Source organism: Pneumocystis jirovecii (assembly GCF_001477535.1).
Source record: "Pneumocystis jirovecii RU7 chromosome Unknown supercont1.9, whole genome shotgun sequence".
Classification (NCBI taxonomy): domain Eukaryota; kingdom Fungi; phylum Ascomycota; class Pneumocystomycetes; order Pneumocystales; family Pneumocystaceae; genus Pneumocystis; species Pneumocystis jirovecii.
Genome location: NW_017264783.1, coordinates 13064 through 32215, shown reverse-complemented (window position 1 = coordinate 32215; position 19152 = coordinate 13064). Strand labels below are relative to the sequence as shown.

The 19152-nt window shown below is 24.4% G+C and overlaps 10 protein-coding genes across 10 annotated transcripts; 2 read left to right on the top strand and 8 right to left on the bottom strand.

Moving 5' to 3' along the window:
- Window positions 1-14: 14 nt before the first annotated feature.
- On the bottom strand, window positions 15-509 carry T551_02066 (uncharacterized protein; the record flags this gene model as incomplete). Its single annotated transcript, XM_018374329.1, has 1 exon — window positions 15-509. One exon carries the CDS (start codon window positions 507-509, stop codon window positions 15-17), a length of 495 nt encoding a protein of 164 aa, XP_018229281.1.
- A 634-nt stretch (window positions 510-1143) lies between these two features.
- Window positions 1144-2941, top strand: T551_02065 (uncharacterized protein; the record flags this gene model as incomplete). Its single annotated transcript, XM_018374328.1, has 3 exons — window positions 1144-1293; window positions 1336-2576; window positions 2626-2941. The coding sequence occupies 3 exons, from the start codon at window positions 1144-1146 to the stop codon at window positions 2939-2941; spliced, it is 1707 nt and encodes a 568-aa protein (XP_018229280.1).
- A 651-nt stretch (window positions 2942-3592) lies between these two features.
- T551_02064 (uncharacterized protein) lies at window positions 3593-4969 on the bottom strand (the record flags this gene model as incomplete). The annotated part of the gene is made up of 1 exon (XM_018374327.1): window positions 3593-4969. One exon carries the CDS (start codon window positions 4967-4969, stop codon window positions 3593-3595), a length of 1377 nt encoding a protein of 458 aa, XP_018229279.1.
- Window positions 4970-6091: 1122 nt separating this feature from the next.
- On the bottom strand, window positions 6092-6420 carry T551_02063 (uncharacterized protein; the record flags this gene model as incomplete). The annotated part of the gene is made up of 2 exons (XM_018374326.1): window positions 6092-6195; window positions 6258-6420. The coding sequence occupies 2 exons, from the start codon at window positions 6418-6420 to the stop codon at window positions 6092-6094; spliced, it is 267 nt and encodes an 88-aa protein (XP_018229278.1).
- A 1272-nt stretch (window positions 6421-7692) lies between these two features.
- On the bottom strand, window positions 7693-8876 carry T551_02062 (uncharacterized protein; the record flags this gene model as incomplete). Its single annotated transcript, XM_018374325.1, has 4 exons — window positions 8744-8876; window positions 8312-8695; window positions 8098-8268; window positions 7693-8049 (listed from the first exon to the last, which is right to left on the bottom strand). Exons 1-4 carry the CDS (start codon window positions 8825-8827, stop codon window positions 7693-7695), a joined length of 996 nt encoding a protein of 331 aa, XP_018229277.1. The 5' UTR covers window positions 8828-8876.
- A 249-nt stretch (window positions 8877-9125) lies between these two features.
- On the bottom strand, window positions 9126-11293 carry T551_02061 (uncharacterized protein; the record flags this gene model as incomplete). Its single annotated transcript, XM_018374324.1, has 5 exons — window positions 9126-10081; window positions 10124-10235; window positions 10278-10740; window positions 10783-11116; window positions 11164-11293. The coding sequence occupies 5 exons, from the start codon at window positions 11291-11293 to the stop codon at window positions 9126-9128; spliced, it is 1995 nt and encodes a 664-aa protein (XP_018229276.1).
- A 180-nt stretch (window positions 11294-11473) lies between these two features.
- Window positions 11474-12325, bottom strand: T551_02060 (uncharacterized protein; the record flags this gene model as incomplete). Its single annotated transcript, XM_018374323.1, has 3 exons — window positions 11474-11796; window positions 11935-12058; window positions 12107-12325. The coding sequence occupies 3 exons, from the start codon at window positions 12323-12325 to the stop codon at window positions 11474-11476; spliced, it is 666 nt and encodes a 221-aa protein (XP_018229275.1).
- A 273-nt stretch (window positions 12326-12598) lies between these two features.
- Window positions 12599-13035, top strand: T551_02059 (uncharacterized protein; the record flags this gene model as incomplete). Its single annotated transcript, XM_018374322.1, has 3 exons — window positions 12599-12711; window positions 12795-12945; window positions 12985-13035. 3 exons carry the CDS (start codon window positions 12599-12601, stop codon window positions 13033-13035), a joined length of 315 nt encoding a protein of 104 aa, XP_018229274.1.
- A 191-nt stretch (window positions 13036-13226) lies between these two features.
- Window positions 13227-14463, bottom strand: T551_02058 (tRNA (5-methylaminomethyl-2-thiouridylate)-methyltransferase; the record flags this gene model as incomplete). Its single annotated transcript, XM_018374321.1, has 4 exons — window positions 13227-13372; window positions 13419-13887; window positions 13931-14365; window positions 14413-14463. 4 exons carry the CDS (start codon window positions 14461-14463, stop codon window positions 13227-13229), a joined length of 1101 nt encoding a protein of 366 aa, XP_018229273.1.
- Window positions 14464-15121: 658 nt separating this feature from the next.
- Window positions 15122-16706, bottom strand: T551_02057 (uncharacterized protein; the record flags this gene model as incomplete). The annotated part of the gene is made up of 2 exons (XM_018374320.1): window positions 15122-16570; window positions 16614-16706. 2 exons carry the CDS (start codon window positions 16704-16706, stop codon window positions 15122-15124), a joined length of 1542 nt encoding a protein of 513 aa, XP_018229272.1.
- Window positions 16707-19152: the final 2446 nt, after the last annotated feature.

Below are 19152 nucleotides of genomic sequence, written 5' to 3'. Positions count from 1 at the left end.
GGGAGTATTTGCATTTAAGAAGTTGCATAACCACGATTCCTAGAACCACTACCCTTCTTTCCAAAATAAAACCCAGAAATAATAGAAGAAATGATATAAACATAAAAAAGAATTAATAATAAATATGTAATAGATTGAAATTCTCGACATAACCCTTTAGAACCTAAGAAGACTCCAGTCTTTTTCACATATTCCGTATTTAAGCATGAATGAAATCCTGTTATATAAACAAGAATAATACTTGCACTAAATGTAAAGATAAGATTCAAAATATCGTTAATAAGTGGAAGAAGAGGTGTATCCAAAAATGCTAGAGCACCTTTCAAAAACTGCAAAACTGCTGTAAAGATAGCAAAACCCGCAACAAACAATATATAATAAACTGATGTTAATGGTTTATATTTGTTACGTCGACGCCGTTCATTAATATCAATAGAAAATGATAATAAAAGAAGCGCTATTATAATTACAAGTATACGAATACCCAAATACACATATTTTTCCGCCATCTTTATTTAAATAATCCTTAACGGTTTGTTTTATCAATTATAAAACTTTTTTTTAGCGCTCCATCGATTCCCTAGATTTTTTTTTTTTTCCTTTAAGTTTTTTCTCTCTATTTAAAAAAATAAAACTTTCCGAATATTTTAATTTTGCTATATATTTTTTTAAAAGTTACTATTAATGCTGATATTTTTCTATTTTTAATTTTCAAGCCTTAAAGATGTTTTTATTTCTTATCCAATTTTTTATATACATGAAAACTACACTTCGATAGCTTTAAATTTCCTGCCAAATTCTATAAATGGTAATTAAGTTTTTAAAATAATTATTTAAAAAAATCAGTTCTTGTTAATACTCTAAAATACACTTTGAAGAATACCAATAATGTGAGTAAAACTCTTTGTATCATTTTACCATTGATTTTTTTCAAAATTTGTGTTTTAACATTTTATTGCTAAACCATAAAATACATGAACCATTAGTAAAAATGGTGTATTTTTCTTAAATATCTAAAATATTTATAAAATTTTACTATTATCTACCTATAATTTTTATAATTTTTAAAGACCTTTTTTATACTAATCCACTACGTATAATTTAATCTCTATCGTTCAAACTTATAAAAGTAAAAAAATTTTAATGAAGACAGAAAAAGATTTATCTTATGCATTTAGACGAAATGCATGCGATATTTTCCTAACATCAACTGTAAATGTATTTTCAAGTGCATATATTCCCGAAAAAACTCGAACAGGGATTGCAATTTGGCAAGATGATGTGATAGATGGGGTATTTAATCAGAAATTGATATATTTGTGTCTAATTGATTAGACTGTAGTTGATATTAAGTGCATAGAGAACATGCAAACAGTATCAAATCATGTATTTAGCAATAATATTGGAAATTCCGGTGAATCAGGAATACCAAATGAATCAGGAATGTTACAAGATTCGGGAGGACCAGAGGGAACATCAATGCACAGTGTAGAAGAAGGAGTAGTATCAGGAGGGATGAGGGAAGGTGATTGGATGAATAGAACATGGTGTGGACATGGTAAAAAAAGAACAATAAACATGTCAATGAATGGCCTACGACGGCCTCTTGCTGCATTATCAACAAATACACTATCACTTAAGAAAAAAGAAATATATAGCACTATTGCAATGTATGATTCAGCTTTCCAGTATGATCCAGTATATACATGTAATAACTCAGCTACAATTTTTTCTATTACACCATCTCTTACAGAAATATACCATTCTACACCGGCTGATTTTAAAATAGCATCTTTAAGCTCTGAAAACAATGTTGAAGATATGCTTTCTAATATAAATGTTGCTAGCTCTCTTGCTGAAGATAACACGCTACAGGAAAAAGATACGCTTGCTCTTTCTTCATTTGTTCTTGCTCAATTTAGAACTAAACGTATTGCAACACTTCGAGCTACGACTCTTGGGAAACGTATTGGGCGAGAATTGACAAAACTTTCAAGTAATACTTCACATAAACGTGCTTTCCCTAACAATAAACGAACTATTATCGCTGGTCGACAGTTTCGCCGTATGCGCCAGAAAGCTACTGAAGATGAAGTTGATGATTTACCTCTTGAGTCAAATTTTTTTTATTCTAATAAACATAATGCTTATTCTATTTCTTCACAGAAACCTATGCATTCTTCATGCACATTTTCAGAAAAACAGAATTCTGACAGTAATGCAGCACTTAAAAGCGAAACATCTTCAGATTCATCTCTTTCTTCTAACATTTTCTCCCCTCTTTCTTCATCAAGACCTACATCACCTTCTACTCCACCTTTAATAAGTCAACGTTCATTTCCTGAAAATATTCCTATTCATCCGGATTTTTTTCGCTATTATCTTGCTCATCCACGCTCTACTTACTCTAATGGTAATCCTCCAATTCAATATGATGTAGACGATCTTTATAATCCACGCTATATTAAAGGTGTAGGAATAAATAAAATGGGAATGTGCCCAATCTGCTGCGAAAGTGTTGAAAGAGGTGGTCAGGGGAAAGAAGTTTGGTTGAAAATGAAAATAAGTGCCTTTTGGTATTATTTTTTACAAAACTTTTGTAAATTACTTTCTAATTATCTTTAGGTATCATATGAATTTCTTTCATGGAATTAATCCTACAACAGCATTACCATATTCTCCACCAGTATCCTTTCGAACAGTACCTTTAGGATCTGTTGTTACTAATGGTTCTTCAAAAAAGAAAAAAACTGCAGGATTTACTAGTATTCCAGATAGAAAGGAAATTCTTGAAGGCAAATGTCATAAATGTAAGAAGTGGGTACGTGTACAAGGTGTAAAAGAGCAAGAGGTTAAAGTAGCTGAAATTTTCTGGTGGAAACATGCACGTAGCTGTCATGGTACTAGTCGTATTAAAGGAGAAGGATGTGAAATGAGATAAAACCATTTAGGTCTTGTTATATTTATATATTATTTTTTAATTTTTTTCAGCTAACTAGAAAATATTCTTTGCGACATTTTTATAGATTGTTTATCTTTTAAAATTTATAAAGTTATAACAGGTTTTTAAGACATGTATTTTGCTAATCTGTTTATTATGTTGGGCATATAAATTGAATATATACATATATATATGAATATTTAATATAAATTTATTAATCTATTTTCTCTACTTTTAATTTATTTTTTATATATTCTGAATTTTGACTTTAGATTTTTTTTTTAAAGATATATTAATGTTTTTTTATTTAAAATATTTTAGCTTTTTTTTTGATATTTCGAAATATAAAAATATTATAAGCTTACTTTATTATACTAATACATCATTTTATTAGAACTAAGTTATTACCTATATATTTACAATTAAAGCCACAGTTTTAACAACATTATAACATATAATTTAAATATAATATAAATTGATTTTTATATTTTTAAATATTTTTAAATATTTAAAAAATGTTAAATTGTTAATATTAGGTTTTAATTTATAAAAAAAAATTATTATATAAATATAAAATATGCTTAATTTAAACAAAAGAAAATGAATAAGCTATTTTCAATGATAATTAGAAAACTATCTATAAATACAATTTTAATGCTTTTTACTACTTCCGCTTGGTGCAACACCATTAAGAATAATTTCAGCATCACGTTCAGTAAAATTAATAAAAGACCTAGAATTTATAGGATATTTTTGTATCTTTTTAAGTTTAGCAGGAGACAAATTAGCTATGTCTTTTAAATTAATGCTTTTAGATGGCTTATTTTTAATAGATGCTATTGAAACTGGATAATTATGTTTTGGTGAAGACCACGATGCTATTGTACTAGGAAGATAAATTTCAAATGGCATAGATGATGATGCATTCATATAATCTTGTTTTTCATTTGTAATTTGTTCGTAATTTGTGGAAGATAAGTTATTATCAAATGTAAAAGTTGAATTTGGCGATATATACGACTGTGATAACATTCTAGAGTCATCTTGAATCATTGAATTAAATGTATGATCATAAATATTATTTTTTATTGGGAACATACTTTTATTTTTTTTCAAAGATATTTTTGATGATAGATAAATATCGTCAGAAAAATCCTGAAAAGAACGCTTTTTTAAAAATAATTCATCTGAAATATAATAATTTTCCAGAAAAGTATCATTAATAAGCTGCGTATCAGTATTACAATCAAACGAATTTATTTGAGATAATTCTTCATATTCATTACAATGTAATTGTTTTGAAGTAATGTCGCCTAATTGCGTATTTATTTGTTTTAAAGAACTTTCCGCAGACAACTCTAGATCCGAAGTAAGTGGCTCCTTTAATTTATTTTCTATTAATGATGATATATGAGGTGTTGGTGGACACGTAAAAGATGGACCAAAAAAGGGAGATATATTATTAGTTAAACTAGATGGACAAGACAGTGTAGGATTATTTTTTTGATCACCAGATGCATTTTCATCCAAAACAATATTTTTATTTTCGATTGTTTTTTTATCTAATTGATTTATTCTTTCTGTTGTATCTTTAATTGAAAAATCGAATATTTGATTAGTTGATGCAGAATCACTAAGATTAACATAAATATCTGACACTTCTTCGCCTTCAGATGCATTCCCTTTTTGTAAGTCATTATGCATTAAATCTTTATCGAATATTGATTTTGTCCAAGGTATATCATATAAAGTTGATAATTGAAAAATAGAATTATTTGCCTCGAGATGAATACCCGTTGGATTTAAGAAACTAAAATCATCAAAAAAGCCAATGTCTTTTTCATCATCATATTTGCACCTATTAAAGTCCGTATTTAGGAATTTTTCAAAATTGTTAGAATGGGTATAATCTAAATTATCAGGTGGATATTGTGTAAAAATATAATCGGACTCTAAATCATCTAAGAATGGAGAAGATTTGACAAACTCTGTAGCAGGAGAACATAAAGGATCAAAAACAGTCTTCATATTTACGAATAAACTAAATCACTTAGTAAATTTAAAAACTTTTTCAAAATTTAATCTAGAAAAAGCAATATTATGTTTTATACTTTGCTTAAAGAAAAAATTTAATTGATACCGTATTTTGTAATTTTATAAAATAATCGTTATTTTCTTTATCTTAATGCTTTATAGCATAATATATTTCTCCTATTCTTTAAAAAAAATGAAATGTTAATAGTCTTTTTCAAAAAAACTGTTAAATATTTGATGCTATTTAAATTTTCAAGGTGAAATCAGCTAGCTGCCATAATTTTATTAATCAAAAAAAATTATTATGCTTATTCTTCCTTTTTCGAATAATTATGTGTTTGATTCCAGAAGTGGAATATGATGTAATAATGATAATATTAATGCAGAAGAAGCCATACAGAGCTACGATGATTTAATATTTATTTTTAGACACAATTTTATCAGCAAAAATATTCTAATTATTTTTTTATTAAATTATATAATTTTTAATTTTCGTTCGTGAGATATATATACTTTCATTTTTAGTATAAAAAATATGTAAAATATATTACTAAATAAAATTGCATATGAAATAATTAATATTTAAAATTAATATACACACTTTTTTAATTATATTGAACCCTTTTTTTATAATCTGTCTTGATTTAATAATTTGTTAATGCTTTTTAAAATTCAATAGTAATATTTTAGATTAAAAAAATTAGATAACCTAATTTTAGAAACATAATATTAAATCATGCATTAAACATATATTAAGTTGAATAAAAAATAACCTAAAATTATAAACTATAAAATTCAATTAAAATTAAAAATTATAAAAAAAGTAAATATAAATATTTATATTTTCAAATAAAAAGAATTTATTAAGCTTATTTTAAAAAAATTAACGATTTTTAATGCAATTTATTTCGACATTTTTAAAATTTTAAGCAATCGAATAAAAATATAGCAAATAAAATATTTACATTTTATATTCAACAAAAAGGAATGTTTTAAGTTTTTAAATATTACTTATTCTTAAAATAATTGATTTTTAATATATTATGTTTAAGATATATTGTAGTTATAAAAATACAATATTTTTAAGTCTATTTCTTTATGCTGATGTCTTATTCACTAATATAATGACATTGTTCCGAGTAATCTAGCCATCCTGGATATATTTTGACCTTTTACTGCAGACTCTATAGGAGTTTTCATTCTCATATATTGTTTCCACACTATTATATAATGATTAGTAATGTTTATAAAAACCATCAATTACAGAAATAAGCAAATTTACGGCCTGCCCATTTTCCGATAAATGGAATGAGGACCCAATACAGAAGCATATTTAGTTGATTTAATGATTCTTGCCACTCTCTATCAGTATCAGATGATATTATGCTTAAAGAATCAGAAATGTCAGAAGTTATATTCAACGATTGTTCAATATATTCAATCATGTTTTTTTTTTTGTATTGAGGAAATATATTTGAAAAATTTAAATCTGAATGCTTTTTTCACTAATTTATTTTTAAAATCAACTGATTTTGCATTTTATAATTGAATAGTTATAAACAAAAACGGGCATATTAAATATTTTAATAAAATTATTATTATAGTTAATTTAATAAATAAACATAATAATTAGAATAATATTATATAATTTAATAGTTTTTCAATAAAATATTCTTTTTCTAAAAAAAGTTTCAAAAAATAATATTTTTTTTAAAAATAATTTTATAAATTTTATATTAAATTATTTTATTAAATTATTTAAAAGTAAATAAATTATAATAAAATATTCAAAGTATTTCTTTAAAAAAACTACATTTTTTTGACTCCAAAAATATAATAAATTATCAACATATTAAAAACTTTTTTATAATATTAAAAATTAATGAGGTATATTCTAACAATATTAATTTTATAATGTATCGTAGATTTTTATAATTATCAAATATAAATTTAGCGTTATATTACAAAGTATATAATTATTCTTATATATCATGTTGAAATAATTTATGTTAAATATAATAACATAATGAAAGTTTTATTTGAAAATATTAACAAAATTTTTTGATTTTATCTAATAATTTTAATGTATTTTTGAAGAAAATTAAAAATTATATTAAAAAAAAGCTATATAAAAATTTTAAAACTTAAACTCTTGAATAATATTTTTTGTCTATTAGATTGATATCCAAAAAAAATTTCACTAAGTTAGGAGAGCCATAAACATTTAAATATTTGTTTTATAACTTTATTAATAGTAGCCACATGTCTATTTAAATTTTATTTAATTAGTTGTTTCGTATATTAATAGAAAGTTTACATTTGGAAAATGCTTATTAACATACTTTGAAAAAACTGAAAGATCTAAAAATTCAAATCTTTTTAGATTTTATTAAGAATTTTTTTACAATTGTATTTTTAAATAAAAACAAATTTTTAAATTTAAAATTAAAATTTCTACAAGAAAAAGTATGTCAAATCATTAAAAAATAATAACAAGTTCATCTTAAAAAATGAAATAAAAAAAAACTTAAAAAATAAGCATTTTAATTATATGACTTTAGTGGATTTTAACTTTAAAAATAAGTATAAATAAAAAAATAAAACCAAAAACTTTTTTCATTTTAAAAATTACAAATTTATATTAAAAATAGACTTTTATAACTTAATTATTTATGAGAAAGATTCGTTTATGATTATACATGAAATATTTGAATGAATTAAAACTTTATGATTTTTTTTTTTTTAATCTTCCATAATCCAAATTTATAACTTAATCTCATAACTAATAAATCAATTGCCATTCGTAAACTGTCACTTATTAAACTTAATTTGCTACCTGAAACTTCATGCCATGTTATTGGAACTTCAATCACTGGTATTAAAAATATTTCAGCTAAAATTAATATTTCTATATCAAATATCCATTTTTCTACATGTATATTTGAAAATATTACTAAAGCTGCTTTACGAGTAAATAATTTAAATCCACATTGAGTATCTTTAATATGCCTTATTCCCATAAACCATAAATATTTATGAAAAACATACATCATAAAACTCCTGATTTTAGATCTCTAAATTTATTAAAACGATTTAATCTTATATTTTATAATTAAAAATACCTTTAGAATAATATTATTCGATGCCATGTGAGAACGAGACCCTATAGCAATACCATATCCATTTTCCTCAATTTTTTTAATTTCTTTTAAAAGATAACGTAAATCAGAAAATTTAGATGCACCATCTGCATCAGCAAATATAATATATTCTCCCCGAGAATGAATCATTCCCTTTCCATATTACTAACAATAAATATACTGTTAAAAAACATACATGTGTTACAGCACCTCCTTTTCCTCTATTTTTTTTCAAAGAACATATTCTAATTTCTCCCTGTTTTAAAGTTTTACTTTTAGATAAGGCCCATTCTACAGAATACTCAAAAGTATTATCAGTGCTTCCGTCATCTATGATAAGTATTTCCCATTTTTGCTGCTTTTCAAACTTAGAAAGAAACTCTACAGTCTCTTGTAACATTTTTGAAAGTCGTAATTTTTCATTAAAAGCAGGAACCACTACTGACAGAAAAACCTCTGCAGGCACATCTAATGTATTAAAATGTACTTTATCATATTCTCCTGTTTCTGATATAACTTTACAATATAGCTCAGATTGATATGAAATCCGTGGTTGAGAAAAAGCTGATAATACTGAAATCTATAAATATTTTAAAAAAGAATAATGATTAAACATCATATAACCTACGGCAAAAAAATAAAAAAAAAAGATAATAAGAATAATTACAATAAAAATTAAAATTGGCCAAAAAGTTAATTTCATGATAATCATTTTATCATAAGTGCATAGTAAAACGTTGAAAAACACTTAAAACTGTATTTTGTATATTTGACTAATAAGAATATGCAATTATTATTAAGTCTCATAAAGACTATAAATTTTGGTTTTAAATAAACAAATTTAAAAATACTAAAATTATAATAATATAAAATTCGATTATATTAAAACATTATAAATAATCAATAAAAAATAAGACTTCACAAAAGTGTAATTTAACATCATAGAACATATATATCATAAAAATATTCAAAATAACATGCAAAGTTTAATTTGTGCAAACGTTAAAATATTACATAAGATTTAATATTAACTGGCTCGCCATATCTAAAAAAGGAAAAGGACTTGTAACTTGTTTTTCAGAAACATTTCTTATAAAAGTATTTGATGTAGAATATGTTGTATTCAAATTTCGAGAACTGGAATTTACTGTACTATCTTTCATTAATTTACTTATTCCATCGACTATTTTCCCTGTTTCACTTTCTATATCATTTAATGATAATTCTGAAATAACTGAACATATACTTTGATAGCCCCCACATTTAAAATCCACCAAAAAATTATTAGATTCTAAATGATATAATTGAATAACAATAGTTACTATAATCTTTTTTTCTTTATCAAATAATTTCGTCAAACGGCATTTAATAACATAAGGATCTTTAATTTTATCTAAAGTTGGTATACACTCTTTAGTATCATCTTCCATGATATTTTTTTCTTTTGATTTATTTGTTTTATCAGACATATCTATATCCCTAGACTCTAAATCAACCCACTCAGCGCCAAGATCTTTTAATGCTCTGTATATTTCTATCATTATTTCCAATGGAGAACTTCTACTGCGTATTCCAAAATGCCATCGATTTATACGTTTTTTTTTTTCTGAATTTATAGGCATTGATATAGTTGACCTAAATATTTTATTTTGCGACTTTTCATCTTTATTTGATGTACTGAGAGATATTTTATTCATATACATTACATGATAATTATGGAGACTAGATGGTAAAATACTAATATGAAAAGGAGTCTGTTCTTCTTCTATTCGTGTATATGATCTACTAACTGATGTTAATAGTGTATTAAATGACTCTCGTCCTATAGAAGTATTTAAGTTAGTGGATGAAGAATGACTTGATGATGATGATGAAATATTTCGTGGAGATTTAATCTGCTCAACATTCCAACTAGGCGGAGACTGGGCTAAAAACGATTGCATATTCTTTGCTGTAGTAATTCTAGCTAAAAAAGATAAAAAAAATTATATAGTAATAAAATACTTACAATCCTTGTATCTCATTTGATTTTCTGCTACTAAACGATAGGCGTCTTTTATTTCATTCCCATCTGATCTAGAAAGTGCTTCATATACGTGATCTTTATTGTAGCCCATAGCCTAACTAGTTAATAATCAAGTCTATTATAGATAATAATTTACCTGTCTGAGTTTCCCAACAATTCTATCATCAACTTCACTCTGTTCTTCAGATTCACTAAATGGACGAAGATAATCAGGTAAATTTAGATTAAACCATTTATTCTTCCGAATTTCTTGTAATGTAATTCGTTGAATAGGATCTACAATAAGCATTTGACTAAGTAACTCTTTAGCGTCTGTGCTCAAAAATGAAGGAATAGTATAAATTCCTCCATTTATTTTTTTAAACAATGTAGGTATAAATTCATCATCAAACGGTAGTCGACCAACAAGCATAACATAAAGAATAACTCCGCAAGACCAAACATCTACTTCAGGACCAGCATATAGCTTTCCAGATATGACTTCAGGTGCAGCATAATTTGGTGATCCACATGATGTCTTTAGAAAATTTCCGTCAGTCATGAGATTTGATAAACCAAAATCCGCAATTTTAACATTAAGAAAATCATCTAGTAAAAGGCTTGACTAAAATTAAAATAAATAAAAAACTTAAAAAAAATACTTTTCTGGTTTCAAATCTCTATGAACAATTTTATGACGATGACAATATTCTACAGCAGCTATAATTTGTTGGAAAAAACGTCGAGCTTCATCTTCACTCATTTTACCCCGAGAAACAATATAATCAAATAATTCACCACCAGCATACTCTATAACTATGATTATATCTGTAGGGGTAGCAATTACCTCATACAGTTTAATAATATGAGGATGTCTTAAAAGCTTTAAATATGATATTTCACGATCTACTCTTGATGACATATCTAAATTTAATAATGATTTTCGTGAAATTATTTTAAGAGCAACTTTATGTCCTGTTATAGAATGAACAGCAACTATTAGATAATTAACAATTTATCTTCATTCTATTTTGATTTCTTACGCTTTACTTTTCCAAAGCTTCCTTCTCCAAGTGTTTTTAAAATAACATAATGACCTAATCTTGGCTTTCCTGCTATGTTAAGCAATTCTTGTACATCATTACTTGATATATTTGCATTTATATCGCACATTCTTAACGTTTTGATTTTTTAATCTTTGAAAAAATCCTACGATAATCTTTAAATCATTACGTAAAAATTACAAAAAAGAACTTATAGAATTAAACAGAAAGTCTTTTTAAAAATTTAACTAATATAGCAGATATTATACGAATTGTATTTTTATATTAAACAAGAAACATGTAATAAAATCTAAATAAGATGTTTGCGTTGAAAAAAACGGCGTAAATAAATAATTTCACAAATGCCAAGGATAACTAAAGAGATCATGAATCCAAGACCATAAAACTTAACTCGATCATTTGTACTTTCATTAATATCTCGCATTTTTTGTTCTCGTACTTGCAAATATTCCATTTCGTTTGCAATTTCTCGAGAAATGCCTTCAATTTTTAATAATTCAACCTCAACAGGTCTCAAGTGACGTTGAACTTCAATATCTTCCCAATTAAGCGCATCTGTACCTTTGTTAATATCCAGTTCTACAGATCGAAAATTATTAGTATTGTTAGACCCTAAAACATGTCAATGCTTATGTGTATAAACATAAATTAAATTTTATAGAAATTTAAAATTGTTGCTTAAATTTTCCTACAAAAAGCATAAAAATTTATAATAAAATTTCATATCTTTATAAATAAATGGGTTATTACCATAGAAGAGAACATTACTTAAGCATACTATAATTGTAGATTCATCACTTGTAGTAAAAATGACCCTCTTTTCGCCAATAATTTCCTTTGAACGACTATATTCATTCCCATGAATGTCAGTAATCTGAATTGAATATTAACTTTCAATTTTTTATAATTAAAAGTAACCTACTGTCATATTTACTTTCTGGCCATCATCCTGAGACCCATAGACATTAACAAATATAGTTACTAGAGTATTAGTAGGTACAAAATTACGGATACATCGTTGATTTTGAACATTTAAAGGCATTGCTATAATATCAAACATTAACGAGGAAATTGGAACAAAGACTGTAAAGAAAAAAACTAAACTCAATAATTCTCGAATCCTAATAAAAAAAAGAACCATATTCAATTGAATTAACCAGTATTAATTTGTTTTTCTATTGTTTGTCGAATTGTGGCCTTATATCTTTGTTATATTCATAAACTCAAAGAAAATATTCAAAAAGTAAAAATTCAAATAATTATTTTATATGATTTGATACTCTCAAAAGCTGTAAAAACAATTAAGGATTTGTTTAATTCGTTTTTGATTTTTTTAAATATCTCGAATCTTCGAAAGCAAATTAATCATTTTTTATAATTTCATTTAAAAAGATTTTATTCTAAAAAAAATAAAATGGCAACATCTTTGCGTTCTGTTTCATGCATTAAGCCTTTAGGATGTCGTGTATTAGTTCAGCGACTTAAAGCTGAGCAAAAAACGGTATCAGGTATTTTTTTACCAGAAAAGTATGTAAAGATAATTTTTTATTATGATCTTTTCTCTGAGAAATTTTAATGTTTGAACAATTTAATAACTAACTTCTTATTAGGTCTTTAGAAAAATTATCAGAAGGTAAAGTAGTTGCTGTTGGCTCAGGAAATCTTGATAAAGACGGAAAATCTATTCAACCAACTGTTTCGGTAGGAGATAGAGTTATTCTTCCTGCATATGGTGGAAGCAGTGTTAAAGTTGGAGAAGAGGTTTGTCTTTTTAAGTAATATTTCTTTATAACGTTTTAGGAGTATAGCTTTTATTCTACTAGTGAAATATTGGCAATTGTATCCGAATAGCCAAATACTCATATAAATAGCCTTGTATATACTGTGGATGTAGAAGTTTAAATAAGGCACAAAACTGTAATCATTAATAATTTATAAAAGTTATATAAATTTAAAAATAAAAAATTCTCTAAATTATTTTATATTATTTAAAAATAATTTTAGTAATCTTTTATATATTAGTCTTATAAGCTTTTATAAATTTATTCTGTTTGATGTATAACTCCTCCACCTAAACACACTTTTTCTTTCCAAATTGCTACATTTTGTCCAGGGGCGATTCCTCGTTGCATTTTTTCGAACTCTATTTTTATCATATTATCTTTATACTTGCTCACATAACACCTTTCTAGAACAAATTAAAATTAACGCATAGAAAAATATTTAAAGTTTACGAGGTTCTTGCCTATGTCTTATTTGTCCGATAAATTCACCGTACTCTTCTAAAGATGAATCTATCCAATGCCATGATTTACAATATATAACATTTTTCATTAATGCAGGATTATCCCACCCTTCACACAAATACACAATACCTTTTGATGCATCTTTATTAGCAACAAACCATTTTCTATTAATCTTATTTTTTGTTTGTGATACTGAAATTCTTGATGATTCACCAATAGTAGTACTCCATATACCTTTATCTGAAGAAATAGAAATAACATTTCCAGTAGAAATATCAATATATGTTAGCTGCTGAGGGCTAAGATAGTTAGTTAAAAAATTTGCAAAATGTCTACCCGTATTTGGAGATACAAAACAAAGTCCTTGTGATTCTTTTTTATTTGCTGTTGGCAATAAAAAATTTTTTGCAATTCTACGAACTTCATGCTTTGTAAAATTAGATAAAGGAAAAAGAGTCTACATTATATTTAATTATAAAAATAAAATATTTAAAATATACTCGACGAAGAGAACTTTGAGAAATTTTTGATAAATACAAACATTGATCTTTATTCATATCTTTCGAACGCAATAAATGTGATGAAGACGTTGGAATATGTGTTTTAACTGTAGCATAATGCCCAGTTGCAATCCACCATCTATTACAATATGGATACTTCTCTTGAACTATTTGTTGAACTTTTCTAAATAAAGAGCCAAATTTAATATAACTATTACAATCCACATCAGGATTTGGAGTATATCCATTTTTATATGAATCAAGAGCTGGCTGAAAAACAAAATTCCAATAATCTCGAGAAAAGTCAACATAATAAGGTTCTGGCATTGATAATACTCTTGAAACTTTTTGAACATCTAAAAAATCTTTTTGAGAAGAACAAAAATCACCATCCTGCGTCCAATTTCGAATGAAAATGCCAACAACATCCAATCCCTATAATATTTTAATCAAAAATATTATATATATAAATATATATCTACTTTATTTTTTAACAAAGCTGCTGCAACACTAGAATCGACACCTCCTGACATTGAAACAAATACTATTTTTTAGAAATAAGTACCAGTACTATATATTCTCAATAATCGAAAATACTTTTATCTTGAGGTTTAAAGTCATGATCCATATAAACATTATTAGAACTATATCTAATAAAAGAAATTCTTTTTAAACAACGAGATGAAAAAAAAGTTGTTTTAAATAAAAAAGTTTTTTTAGTATTCTGAAACATTAAATCTATTTTTAAAATTATTTTTAAGTTTATATTTTAGAAATTATCGAAAATTTATGAATTTTAAATATTTAAACAATTGATATCTTAAATAATTTTTTAGAATTAAAATTTATTTTAAAAATTAAATATTTTAATTTTTCATAATTCAAACATTAAAAATCACAAAAACAAGAGGATAAAAAATTTTTATAATTTTATAAATATCATATATTTAAAATCATTTAAAAATATATTTATCAAACCAGAATCAATTCCTCAGAAATTCATTAATAAATATAATTGATATGAACTAGAAGCAAAAAATCAAGAATATTTTTACTAACATTTATAATTTAATATGATCAGAACTTTGCATGATATAAAAAAATGCCTATATGATAATAAGACTTTTTAAAACATAACTCCTGAATTCATAAAATATTAATTATATTTCTTCATTCGAGCATTCATTACTTTTAAACTTCAAATTCATTATCTTTTTTTTCATTTAATTCTACTTTGATTTCATCACTGTAAGATTTCTTAGTATCTTCATCATTATATTTACTCATTTTAATTGGTTTTGTTTTCCATGCAGGTATTTTTTCTTTCCATATTTGTTCAATTTCTTCTAATGATCTTCCACATGTTTCAGGAAACATCAGGTATACATGAACAGCCATAATTGTTGAAAAAACAGCAAAAATAATAAATGTTTTCCATTGAATATTTTTAAATGCAGTAGGAACAAAGATAGCTAATACAAAATTAAAAGTCCAATTTGCAAAAGTACATAATCCATTAGCTTTTGTACGTTGATTATGAGGGAAAATTTCTGAAACATAAATCCAAGCACATGGTCCCCAAGTAGAAGCAAAAACACATACAAACAAATAAGAACATGCAATTGCAGCTTTTGCTAGATTTGGATGGTCTTCCATAGTCCATCGTATATTTTCACTCCCATCATAATTAGAAATATAACGACCGCCGATAGACATAAAAGTTGATTCTGCATAGAGCAATATAGCCATTAAAATTGCACCATAAATGAATGTTGGTCGTCGCCCCCACTTATCGATAAAAAGCAGTGCTGGAATAGTCATAATAACATTAAGAACATATTGGATAGAAGAAACTAATAAATTCGAAGTGCCTTTATAGCCAGCCATTCGAAAAACATAAGCAACATAATACATGATAACGTTCATTCCAGTAAATTGTTGCCAAACATGAGTAAAAAAACCAATAGAAGTCCTTTTACGAGAGCCTTTAGCAAATAATGCTGAATAACCTACATTATCCTTATCGATTTTAACAGCCTGTCTTATCTCCTCTATTTCGGCAACGACATCTGGATTGTTATAATCAGATTTGTTGTTTACTTTAGAAATAATATATTGAGCTTCTTCCCATCGATCATGTGAAGCAAGCCATCTGGGGGATTGTGGGAGGAAGAAAACAAAGATTGAAAAAATAAGTCCAGGAACCACCTGAATACCCCAAGCAACTCTAAAAGATGTTGGTCCTTTAATCCAGGTACAACCATAAGAAATATAAAACATAATGCATATGCCCCATGTTATTGACCACTGAAAAATAGAAATAAGACATCCACGTTTATTTTTTGGACTTAACTCAGAAATCCAAACAGGAATTTGACTGGAAGAAAGGCCAATAGCTATACTAGAAATAAAACGCCCAAGAATAAGATGTATTGCATTACCAGAAGCCGACTGAATAATAGCACCAACAATCCAAATCCAAGCACTTAATTGACAAATAGCTTTGTGACCTATTCTATTTGTAATAAATCCAGAAAAAAGGGATGATATTGCAGATCCAGCAGGCATAGATGAAGTGATAACACCTTGTAAAAAAGGACTAGGACGATTAAAGTATTCTAGATATTGTGGAGCAGTAACCTAGATTTATATTAATATCAATATCGAGTTATAGAAAACATACAAATGCAGAGACAGAAGAAATATCAAATCCAAAAAGCATCGCACCAATAGTTGCTGCAGCTGCTACTGCAACAGGGTGATAAATCGTATACATTTGTATAATCTCTCTTTTAAAATTTAAAATTATATATATATTTTTTTAATTTTTTTGGATAATCGATTGTTTTTATACATTTTCGTCTTTATATATATTATATTAAAAAAATACACTAATTTTTTATCTTTAAAAATTTTATACCATTTTAAGTTATTTAAATATTTATTATAAATAATATCTAGTATTTATTAATATAAATGTTTTTTATAAAAAATAAGTTTTATCATTTTAAGTAAATTTTTCTTATTTTAGAGATACGATAAAACGCTAACAAACGCTAAAAGTTTTTACGAATCACCTGCTTTTTAGTTTCACAATATTCGAGTCTTATGATCATTATGAATTTCGGTTATAGGGGTTAAAATTAATTTTTATAAAAGTTAATGATAAAATTAGTTAAAACTTAAAAACCCCTATTTTTAATTCTAACTCTACATTTATTTTAAAACAATTAAAATTTGTAATTCATCAATGAAAAAATAAGTACATAAAAAACAAAAATATTTTAAATAAAATACTTTATATAAAAGTTTAATTTTTTTAAAGAACTTGAAAATAAGTGAGAATTATTAAAACAAAATATAGTATAAAAATTTTTTTTTGCTCTATTTATTTAATTCTAAACTTAATTCTTTAAATCGTTTTAATAAAACTTAAATATGTTTTTAGATATGTTTATTGAAGTAAATTAAATGTAATTAATTTTGTTTAAATAATTATATCTGAAGATTAAAAAATCAATCTATTGAAAATACATAGAAAAGAATAAATAAAATATTATTTTCATGCTTATAAAAAATTTAAGTATTGAATTACCTTAAATATTAAGCTTTTTAAAAAAATATTACTTCTAAAAATGTTATTTTTTAAAAATAAAAAATGTTTTTTCTTGAAATCAAATACTTTCGAAATAATGATTATTTTCTGTATAAAGTTTATGTTATTTACAAAAAAATTTTATATATTAAAAATACCTTGTTTTAGAATTAAAGTTACTTTTAAGTTAATCATTAATAATAAATGAAAAAATCACATTTTTTAACTTAATGTTATTAAAAAAAATACTTTAAACAGGAAAATTGATAATTATATTAATTTTTCCAATTAATTATATCTCAAAAAAGTGATTATAAGATAGTCAAGTAAATTTAATATAGTAAATTTGATATAAAAAAATATTCTGAAACAAAAATTCATCATAAAAACATCGTTTTAACATTATTTTTTATTTTTTGAACTATATATGAATTTAATACAAATAGTATAGGTTTTTTCTCTAAAATGACAAAAATTAAAAAAACAATAAAAACGTAAAATAATAATATTTCAAAAAATAATATTCTAACTTCAATTTTAAAACAAAATACCTTTAAAAAGATTAAGAATTTTCATTATTTCGAAATGTGCATTCAATAAAATAATTAGAAGAATTATTAATAAAATATCTCTCATGTTTAAATGCTATTTTATAATTCAAATTGATATAAATAAAAAAATTTAAAAAAATTAAAAATAAACATAAAGAAAAAAACATTTATTCAATTAAACATGTTTTTTGCTTTTGTTAAACTAATAGCTATATTAACATAAAAATAAATATGAAAATATTAAATAGAAATAATGGTTTTTAAAATCTTATTAAAAATAATGAATAAAATGTATTATTAATCCTAACATTGTTTATTCAAAATGATATAAACAGTAATTAAAAGTGCAAAAATGTATTTAAAAATAATAATATTTTAAAAAATACAAAAATATCTAAAGTTTATGCTTGTAACTATAATATTAATTAAAATATAAAAAATAAATGGATTTGATTGAAAAATAGATTGAAAAAATCAAAAATATTAAAATAAAAATTTAAAACTAGTTTATTATTTATAACATAATTAGCATCATAATATAGCATAAATCAAAATTCATTAAAAGAAATGATTATGAAAATATAAAGCTGTATTATTTTTATTCAAAATTACATAAGGATGAATTTAAAGTATTTTATATAAGTGTAAAGAACTACATCATAAAAAAGTTTATATTTCATTAACAAAGACGTAAAAGAATAAAATGCTAATTTTTGTTATTCAAATGAAATTCACCTTAAAGATTTTAAAAAGAACTAAAAAAATAAATATCATATTCAAAAACAAAAACAGAAAATTTTATTGTTTATCCAATAGAAATTGCTATATATTTTTAATTTATTTTAAACAAAACCCATTTTCCTACTAAGAAATTTATATTTATATAAAAATTAAATTTTTGGAATATTTACTCTAAAAAAGTTAAAAAAATCTAAGTATTAAAAAGAATTAAAAAAACAAGCAACTATATGGTATTATAAATTGCTATTCTAATCTTTTAAGAAATGGAAAAGAACTCTAAAAAATTAGTAAAAATATATATAAAAATATATATCTAAATATTATGCATATAAAAA